At 30.6% G+C, this 9,864-nt stretch overlaps 2 protein-coding genes across 2 annotated transcripts; both read right to left on the reverse strand.

Annotated features, from left to right (window-relative positions):
* Positions 1 to 2,863, reverse strand: LOC119682772 (snRNA-activating protein complex subunit 4-like). Its single transcript, XM_038096278.1, has 3 exons — positions 2,165 to 2,863; positions 1,556 to 2,102; positions 1 to 1,504 (listed from the first exon to the last, which is right to left on the reverse strand). Exons 1-3 carry the CDS (start codon positions 2,741 to 2,743, stop codon positions 81 to 83), a joined length of 2,550 nt encoding a protein of 849 aa, XP_037952206.1. The 5' UTR covers positions 2,744 to 2,863; the 3' UTR covers positions 1 to 80.
* Positions 2,864 to 5,194: 2,331 nt separating this feature from the next.
* On the reverse strand, positions 5,195 to 6,597 carry LOC119681576. Its single transcript, XM_038094817.1, has 5 exons — positions 6,527 to 6,597; positions 6,382 to 6,418; positions 6,108 to 6,319; positions 5,778 to 5,908; positions 5,195 to 5,719 (listed from the first exon to the last, which is right to left on the reverse strand). Exons 2-5 carry the CDS (start codon positions 6,397 to 6,399, stop codon positions 5,397 to 5,399), a joined length of 684 nt encoding a protein of 227 aa, XP_037950745.1. The 5' UTR covers positions 6,400 to 6,418; positions 6,527 to 6,597; the 3' UTR covers positions 5,195 to 5,396.
* Between the last annotated feature and the right edge of the window lie 3,267 nt (positions 6,598 to 9,864).

Here is a 9,864-nt window from a genome sequence, read left to right on the forward strand (position 1 = left end):
TAAGGTTATCATTCATTTAGTTATAAATAATATAAATTATATGGATTTAAATTATTTAATATAAATTAACAAAACAAATTTTATTGAGGTTCACTAACTACGTGTTCTTCTTTAACTATATCTAAATATAGATGGCAATGTTCTAATTCATCAAATCGATTTTCCGTTTTAATTTTTATTTGATCTATGCTATTATTCGTACTAGTACCAGGCTGCTCTAAACTACACGACGGCAGTTCTAATCTTTCAAGTTCTCTACCGGTATTACCTAATATAGTTGCACTTCCATTAATAGTTTTTGATGTGTTTGTTATATCGTCTGAAGATACGTTGTTTTGCAAATATCTTCTTCTTTTCAAAATAGGTTCTTCAGTTGATTCAGCTTTTATAGTTAAGCTGGAACAATCTTCATTATTTATAATTAAATTTGAGTTACTACTGATCTCATTATTTTGTTTTTGTGGTTCATTCACATCTGTTGGTATTATGTAATATCTATCGCAATAAACGATCTTTTCTTCATTATTTCTATATGGATCATCTTCATTTATTAAACAAAGTGGTTTTGTGTTTAGTTTTGTTGGATTCAAGGTACATGTTATAGCAACGCTAAAAAACGTTGACATTAGTCGCTCTTCAAAGAGCTTTACAGCGGCACTTTGATATACCTTTTTTTCATTTTTCGTATTAGAAACATCTCCTAACAAACAAAGTGCTCTATATCCAATTGTTGATGAGTAATTAGGTGGTAAACAGTCTAAATTTTTGTTGGATATTTGCATGTTCTCTGCTACTGTTTTTTGAAAACAGACTGGAATGTGAGATAGCAGTACATGATCTATAGGTGTTGGAGTATGTACTTTTAAAGTATTCGCCATAATATTTTTAGCTAAAATGCTTAATGGCCATTTTGTATAACAAGCATTGAACACGCTGTAGTCATGGCCAAATTTAAAACGCTCATGCATTTCTGATTCCAATGACTGCAATGTTTCAAATAAATACTTTTCTTTCTCCTCCTTTGAGTATCTTACCGATCTTCCTGGTTTCTTAGTTTTAAGTGACTGATATTTTAATTTATTAGTTTGTTCAGTTTCTACTAATTTAAGTTGAGTTTGGTACATATCCGTTCTAATCAAATTATCACTTTTTAAAACTCTGTGTCGTGGTAAGTCTTTAAGATTTGAATTTGGATTTTTTTCATAAAATTTTTTAATTGTTAAATAACGTGTACGACAACTAGTACGTGTATGGTTGCCTAGCAATTCAGCACATTGCAACCAACTTGATGTACCATGTTCCGAAACAAACTCTGCTAATTTCTTGTCATCTTCGTACGTCCACGTTGTATTTCTATGACGATGCTTCAGGGTATTTAAGTAGCGATTACGTAGTTGTAGAATAGTACGATCGGGAAACATTTGACGTGGTATAGCGTTAAATTTTTCTCCATACTTTTTAACAAGACCAATAAGTAGGAGATCTTCCTCTGGTGAAAATGGGTCTAAAACATATTTATATGTTATATTATTTTAATAAATGTTTTGATACTTACTATGATTTATGTTTGGCTTTAATCTGGTGGTGTAACGCGCTATAACGTCACCTTTAGGTTTGAACCTAAAATAAGATGTTACTGTTGTCCAATCAGTAACATTATTGGTGGTATTTTTATTTACTAATTCAATTAATTTAGCATCATCATTTTTATCCCACTTTTTAAAACGATTTGGTAAGTTATAGCAGGCGTTTGTCCTGTACTGTATGTAACACTGATAGTCAGAACGACCGCCTACTTCTTTTCCAATAGCCTCCCAATTTTGAAAATTATATTTTTGTGCAGCTGTTATAAGGCGATTATTTTCCTCTCTAGACCATTTTGAACGTTTAAGTGACGGATGTAGAAAAACATTCCATATTGCCTCACATGATGTTTCAGAATGTCTATGTTTGAGATCCCCAGCAGAAATTTGAAACCAATCCATTGAGAATTTAGCATCCACTTTATCCAATAAATCTTTTAATTTAGAAGAGCACAAATAATCTTCCTTACTTTCCCATCTTACATTTATTAATTTCTTTTCTATTAATCTATTTACTAACTGAAAAACAAGTTGTGAAGTTATCAAAAAATAATTATGTATTCACATGATCAATAAGTTACCTGTTCTTTTATACCACAAACAAGAGATTTTTTATCTTTTTCAGTCCAATAATGTCTGCTAACCAACCCTAAATCCATGGGAAAAAATTCTCCTTCTTTTTTACGTTGGATGTAATCAGCATTATTTGGAGCTCCATGCCCGGAAAAATCTTTAAAAAACATATTGCCTTCCAGATAAAATGTGGCACCTTTTAGTAATGCACCTCGAATAGAGACCTTGTTGTATGTCCTTTTCTTGTTTACTTTTATCAACATTGCATTCAATTTCAGCCGCGACCGAATCCGCGCCACTTGTGACATAAACAGTTTTCTTAAATTTTCCAATTGTTCTATTAAGATTTCATTTAGTTTTAAAGCATCTTCCACTGTAGAACCATATTCCTTATTTGGCAATTCTTTTATTAAGCGATGTAAGCTTTTAACGAGTTGTTCGCAGTCAATTTTTATAGTTTCTGTGTCAAGTTGACTGTCATTTACTGCTGTCTTATCTGTCCAAGCATTTTCCTCTATGTCTTCAATATCGCTTTCTGTTTCATCGACTGAATCGCTTGACGTATCATCCTCATCGCTATTTTCCATAATAAATAGCGATTTAATTCTTTAAAACCACAAAATTGTAAACTACTTCAACACTACCTTTACCGCTCGCTTGTATCACTGATACAATTTTAAAATGTAGTCCCATACACGGCTGTATGGATCAGTGTTGCATTTGGCATTTAGTAAAGTTAGACCAATTGTTAAATTCAAATATCTTATACCAGTTTTGTGGTATACTAGGTCTACTATTAATAAATTTAATAATAACTGAATTAAATTGATTTTTATTAACGTCTGTTTTGACAAAAGAAACTAAATTGATTTCGATAGAGAGGTTTTTATCGAACAGTAGTAAATTACAACAAAAAATTTTTAGAATGTTTGTATTAGTGTCGACCTCAATGTTTATGATTTAAATTTTGCCGGGCTTTAGGTCGTGGTTTTGAATTTATATTTTTATATACTAACTTTTATTATATAAAAAACAAATTTTAAATTAAATGAAAATATCACAATGATTAATTTATGTAATATATTTTATTAACAATTATTTCAGTCTATTTCGTAGGCCATGTTCAGTGTTATTACAAATTATACAAATACAATTATTTAAAAAAGATTAAAATGTCAAAAGTCACATAAATAATAAAACAAAAAAGTATGAAGAAGGAAATTAATTTTTAATAAGAATGGCAACAAGTGTTTGACTAAGCCAAAAAGAAAAACAAATTTAGAAAAAAAATTTTTTTTAAATTTTTTTGTGAATATACAAATAGAAATAGCAATTAATTTTTGATTAATGATCTATAAATTTGTGCTAAGCCTTCAGTATCCCTCTTATGGTTTAATTGTTGACCATCTGGTACGTCAATTATATGTAGCATTTCTAGCAATGTTATACGTTTGTGATTTTTTTCCCGGTGAAGAGTTTTCATCGAAATAGCAACAATTTGCTGCTAGTGCTGTTTTTTGATCAATAGGTGTAGTGCGACCTAAAGCCCGGCAAAGTTTTAATCAAAAATTTTTTTTATTATTTTTATTTAATAGAATTTCCGCGTGACCACACAGTTGTTTTGAGTATTGCCAAATACCCATCTTATATTTAAATATTAATTTATGTGTTTCTTTTAAGACCGCTTATTTCGAAGCTCAGAGTCAGTGTTCATTAGCCTCTGTTATTATTACGATAACTATATTAGTAAAAACAATTGATGTGTATGAAATATAAAAAAACTAATTATGAAGGCATTGAAAATGCGCACCTTGCAATGAGTTTGTAAGACAGAGTAAATACCCTTAATACGTATTGAAAAGAACAATACTTTACAATACAGAAATAAACAATTTCTGAATAAACACAATATTAATTGTGTTTCTATAGGTCCATGCCACACTTGAGTAATATTTGGAAATTAGTTTAATGCATTGATTTTTGATGCTTGCTATACTTGATGAAATCTGTAGATTGAAATAATAAAACTTTTTGATAAATAATTTAACATTTATTTGGTATTCAAAAATTGCGTATTTCTTTTTACTTTCGCTGTTCATTATTCTCTTCCGAAAGTAAAAAGAAAATATTAAAAAATTACAGAAGAGAAATATTGTGGATATATTGGTTTCATTATTTTTTCAACAGGATCAAATCATTTTAATCCACTAACTGCAGCAAAATAAGTGAGCCATAAGTAAAGTTTGCGTCAATTTTTACTAGTTGCATGTTTCAGTACACAAAACCAATAGGAATTGAGTAGAAGATAGTAATGAGTGAAAAGATAAAATTCGTGTTATTATTTATAATATATTTTTATTATTACTTCTGGTTTATGTGAACATTGAAATAAATTCTTGACTAAATTTATAGTTGTAAGTTATAGCATGTTTCCACTGCTCACTTAGTAAGTTACTTAAGCAGCTCTAAGTTTTCTTTGTTTTCATTTCCATAAGTTACTTATTGGATGTGAAAAAACCGTCAGAGTCAGAAAATTCTGTAAAAGTTGTGGGAGAAATTTTCTTTGTTTACATTTCGATTGTAAACAGAATATATTTAATTTTGTATGTTATCAGAATTTTATTAACTGATCATGGATCAATTAATTGAACGTAGAAAATGAAAACAATTTAATATATGCATATTTGTACAATTGTTCACAACATGAATAAAGCAATAAATGAATACAGAAAACAAATGTGCAATAGCACTACTTTCTAAAACATTTGATAGAAACTGGATGAAGAGCTGGACATTGGTAAGTACGGCCAGTAAATATTAAATAAAGTCTAAAATTTAATTGAGTTGCTATTTTAGAAAAGAACAAAGTTGTTTTAAAAAGAAAGCAGCAAGCTTTAGAATGTCAAGGACCAGAAGAAGTTTCAACACTGAATGACCACGATCCAAATAGAGAAGAAATAAGACTACATGCTTAGCTATATTTTTTTAGTGCATTTTATTTTATTTACAAGATACACTTAAAAAATATCAACTTAAACCTAACGTAATCTTTGTCTCCAATCTAAATAGTATAACTTAAAACTAGAAGTTAACCTAGATTAGGTTAATTACTTAATCTTACTATTCTAAATACATGGAAAAGAAGAAAACAACTTTATCTAACTAATAATATTGTAATAATAATAATTATAAATTATAATAAATAATAATCGTTCACCGCTGCCAAGTCAACAAAAATGCTTAGTCATTGCTGATGTTATTGTGTTCAGCGATTCGTGTATACAGAAAGCCTCTTTCCATTATTGACGCGATACGCGACAAAGTATCATTGCTTGCTTTCATTAAATTTAAAAATCTCTCATCTGTGCGTTCCTGCAGCTCGATGCGACGTTTCTCCACCTCCACCAAATTCTGAAACTGTTCCAAAAGGTTTTCATTTACATCTTTTTTCTTTCTTTTTTTTCTTTTTTCTGCAGGTGTTTTAGAATCATTCAACTCAGAATTAGGTATTGGATCTGCCGATGAACATGGAGATGATGCATCATTTGAAGACGGGACCTGGTCTGATTAACAAAGAAATTCATTATTTTGACGAACTTAAACAAAATTATAAAAACTCACCTGCTATACTTTCGCAAACTAATTCTATGGAGTTATGTATGGGTGAATTGCCTAGAATTCTTTGCAATATCTGAAAGTACTTCCAGTTAGTTGACATCCCGGCCAAAACTCCAACACACTGCTGTTCCTTCCTGATTTAATATAAACAAACAATTAAATTGAATTGATTAATGAGAACAAATAAAATTAACACAAAAAATTAATAATATTACAGCATTCAAATATTTTTTTATTATATGAGTTGCATATATGTACATATTAAAAAATAAAAACTTTTCAACGTTTTATTTAAATATATAAATAATATAAATTTCATTTAATAACACTTACCTAAACCGTTGGGTGAAGTTGTGCACTTTCCTCTGCACTTCCGAAGCGGTTACCATGTACCCCATTTCACACATCTCTTTGGCCATATCCTTAAATATGTGGCCATTTCGCCGGGGGCCTCGCAATTGAGGAAGATTCTCCGCCCACAGTTCTAGAAATAATTGCACGCCACCTTCAGTCCACGAATTTCTGCTTCTTTTTTTTGTGTTTACCTGCAATTAAATGAATTTTGCTTTATTAAATTACAAACAAATTATAAATTTTTAATACAAACTTGTGAGCTCGAGTCCATTCTCTATATTGATATCCAACTTATAAAGAAATGAAATATATATTTGACATATAAACTCATTTATATATTTTTGTACAGCAATTATATATTTTATTTATACAACACAAATATTTTAAAAAGTTCTTACGTTTTGCTTGCTTGAGTTGCTGATTTTTTGTTTATTTACATATAAAACATATGACATGAATTTCAAATTATGGTAATTTCCCTTATGGGAAATTCATTTTTAAGGGTTGCATTCGACATTTTTGATCTAATAATTTGGTTAAAAAGCACGCAAACTCTTTGTATAAGTAATGAAATTTATTTAGTAATTTTTACTAAATAAAAACTTTACTTGGTAACTAAATGCTTATTTCGTAAGTAAGCAGTGCTGTTCTTGTTGTGGTTTGAGTTTGTGCTATTGCGCACTTTTACTCTTTTATGGTTGGGGGGCTTATTCCCTACCCACAATAAGCTTTAACTATGCTAGAATTATTATCATTTATTTATCTTTTAACTGATGGCGAACCGTAGTAAGCAGTGGAAACATGTTATTAGAAAGGAAATTAAGTCATAAAGTAAAACGGAGAAAACTAACCAAAACAAAGTTAATTTTAGAGAAGTGATTTTAATGTGTTCTACGTAAGTTAATTTTTTCTAATATTATTATATATATAAATTGTACATAAAAGTACATTCACACTGTCTCATATAGGCGGTTTTTGCTCATTATAACCACTAATGACGATCAGCTGTAGTGTATATGTAATTGTGGTGAATTTTTTCTAATTTTTTTTGAGTTTTTGTCATCTGCCAAATGATCGTGAAACCATTTATTTTATTTAAATAAAATGTATTCGTGATATATATATATATATATAATTAAATACAACAACCATGATAAAAACAAACTTAAAACAAACTTAAATATGATTTTCAATCGAAAGATGAAATAATTAATGAAAAAATTAATAATGACAATAATTCCTTGTAATGGAGTCGCGTATTTTTCATTCTTCATTTAAGAAGCTGTACAAATCTGAATAACTGAATAATCGGTTTTTGTTAGTTAGTGATCTTGTAATTCCAAAATGGGTAAGTTATGGAGTTTTCTATAATTATACAGAGAACAACAGGCATTTATTATACATAGATCCCATTTAAGCAGGGCTAACCATTAGACCACGCCCAAATAACAAGCATGCGAAAACCTTTTTAAGAACTTTATTCAACCGTTCAATGCATTTACGAGCATTAATATGCTTGCATTAAACTTTCGCTGGGTTGCATTTTCAATATTTCTATAATGAGTCATTAACCATGGTGGAGGAGGAATCACTATTTTTCCTGTAATTAGCTTCTAGGGATTTTTTGATAGTGCTTTTCTCCCATATAAAGCATTGTGAGTAGTTTTAACATAGCGATCATAGCATCCCAAGATTTTTAAATCATAATCGCAAATAAGCTGCACATTTTTCAAAAAATAACATTTACAGCTGCGGTTAGAGCAGCGAGATATTTTAAGTTTGATTCTAAAAAAGAGAAAATTTTTATTAATATATGATTTTGAAATAATTTTGAATATCTTACCGCAAATAATACGCAAATTTTTATAATAGTCTTTTAAATGGAACTTTCAGAAAACGTCCATTTTCATCAGTTTCTTCCATCACACCATAACGTTCTCACATGGTGAGTTTTTCATGCTACATAAACAACAACAGCTGTGCTGTAAACAAAAGGATTGGGGAAGTAAACATTTAATAAAATCTTTGTTTTTATTAATAAAATATGTAATTAATATATAAAATGTGTATAAATAATTTAATAGATCAATTATATATTTAATTTTTTTTGTTGACATATTATGAAGAGAAGTTCATAAAAGTTTTATCAGCTGTAAATAAGATAAATATAATGTAAACATTTCCTCATTAAAATAAATGAGCAAGTGCTTAAATGAGGCAGTGCGAATATACTACAAGGTTTACATATCATTTTCATTACTTTTACAATAAATTTAATATTCTTTTAAAATATTTAACATTTAAAAAAGTTAAAGAAGCCCTTTTTTACGTTTTGAGTTTGTGGTTTCTACCCAACTTAATTAAATATGGTGTCATTATTTTATAAATTTTACGAAGTCTAAAGTGCTTCACTGTTAGGTAGAACGCTTGCAGCTCTTCGTCAACCGCATTGTTGTCGACCTTGTTGCTTTTAGTTTTGACGAGAAATATGCCACTGGTCTCCATCCCTCTGCTATCTGCTGCTCTAACGCTGCACCGATGGGAATGCGAGTTGCGTATGTTATCAATAGGAAATAATGGCGACATATATATAAGCTTTATCAACGCTGATATACTGAACTTACATGCTTCTAATGTTTCTTTTATGGAGTTGTTCCATATTACCTCTGTTTTTTCGTTCTTCATAATATTTTCGGATAATGGTACCTGCAGCTGTGCTGCATTTAAAGTGTACTAGCGATAGCAATTCAAAATGCGTTAGAATCGGTGAAAATAAGATATCGTTTTTGGGTTCAGAAACTCCCTAATGAGTTGAAAACGATCTTCTGGCAGTCTAGAAAGTCCTACCGATTCACACCGAATTCACACTTTCTGATCTCTATATATAGCTCGGCATCTTTACATGTTTTCAGTACTATGTCGTTACGAATTTTGGGTTCTTATTTTTCTGAGAAGATCAGGCTGTCATTGAAACAGCGGAAAATGAATGTCGTGTTCCTAAAGATGGAATCCATATGCCTTTGGAATGATTGCGAAGCGTTCTTTAACCAACTGAGTCCTTTACGTTAGGTGAGGATTGCTAATCATCATTTTTATAAACCCTCATATTTATGGGAATTTAAGACGCCACAAGATCTCACCAAAATGGCCAGGGAGGCTTTGTCGATCACAAAACTATCCGACCTATATTTACCTTTGGCTTCTTCTAGCTTAGTGACCTTCCACGTAGATATATTAATGTCAGGGTTTCCCAATCGAATAACGTACTGAATCCGCTGTAGATCAGACGGTTCGGCTGGAATACAGGAACGCGATTTTGGTCGGCTTGAAATTTGCTCCTTAGCAACCAACCACTGTCGAGACATTTAGGAGTTGTGCCTGCAACTTCATTCAGAACTTCAATATATAAATCTAGGAGCTTAATGTCGTTTTGATCCCAGTTTCGAGTAGTAATAGTGCCAACAGGGTCATTCTTATCAAAGACCGCCATCGTGATGGAGTTCTTTAGTGTGTCGCTAAAGGATTTAGTATTGGTAGTATTGCCACGAAATTTCGCCTTTTTGGCATCAGGCTTTAAAACTGACGCATCTAACCAGCGCTAACGTTTCGATACAGGTTTCTTTTTCTCTTCTTCGGGAGTATAGACAACCTGTTTTGCCCAGGCTAGCTTAGCCTTTACAGTTTCGGATGTAACCGAAATATGTTTATATCTCTCGAGCGATCTAATCGACACTCG

The sequence above is a fragment of the Teleopsis dalmanni genome, chromosome 2 (genome assembly GCF_002237135.1).
Source record: "Teleopsis dalmanni isolate 2A chromosome 2, ASM223713v2, whole genome shotgun sequence".
NCBI lineage: Eukaryota > Metazoa > Arthropoda > Insecta > Diptera > Diopsidae > Teleopsis > Teleopsis dalmanni.

Bases quoted from the DNA above. Each gene is read 5' to 3' on its own strand.
- LOC119681576 (XM_038094817.1), bottom strand. The intron at 5,909-6,107 runs GTAAGTGTTATT...ATATTAAATCAG, and splicing joins AACTTCACCCAACGGTTTAG to GAAGGAACAGCAGTGTGTTG. The intron at 5,720-5,777 runs GTGAGTTTTTAT...TTTGTTAATCAG, and splicing joins AGTTTGCGAAAGTATAGCAG to ACCAGGTCCCGTCTTCAAAT.
- LOC119682772 (XM_038096278.1), bottom strand. From the start codon at position 2,743: ATGGAAAATAGCGATGAGGATGATACGTCAAGCGATTCAGTCGATGAA. The intron at 2,103-2,164 runs GTAACTTATTGA...CTTGTTTTTCAG, and splicing joins TTTGTGGTATAAAAGAACAG to TTAGTAAATAGATTAATAGA. The intron at 1,505-1,555 runs GTAAGTATCAAA...AATATGTTTTAG, and splicing joins AAAGCCAAACATAAATCATA to ACCCATTTTCACCAGAGGAA.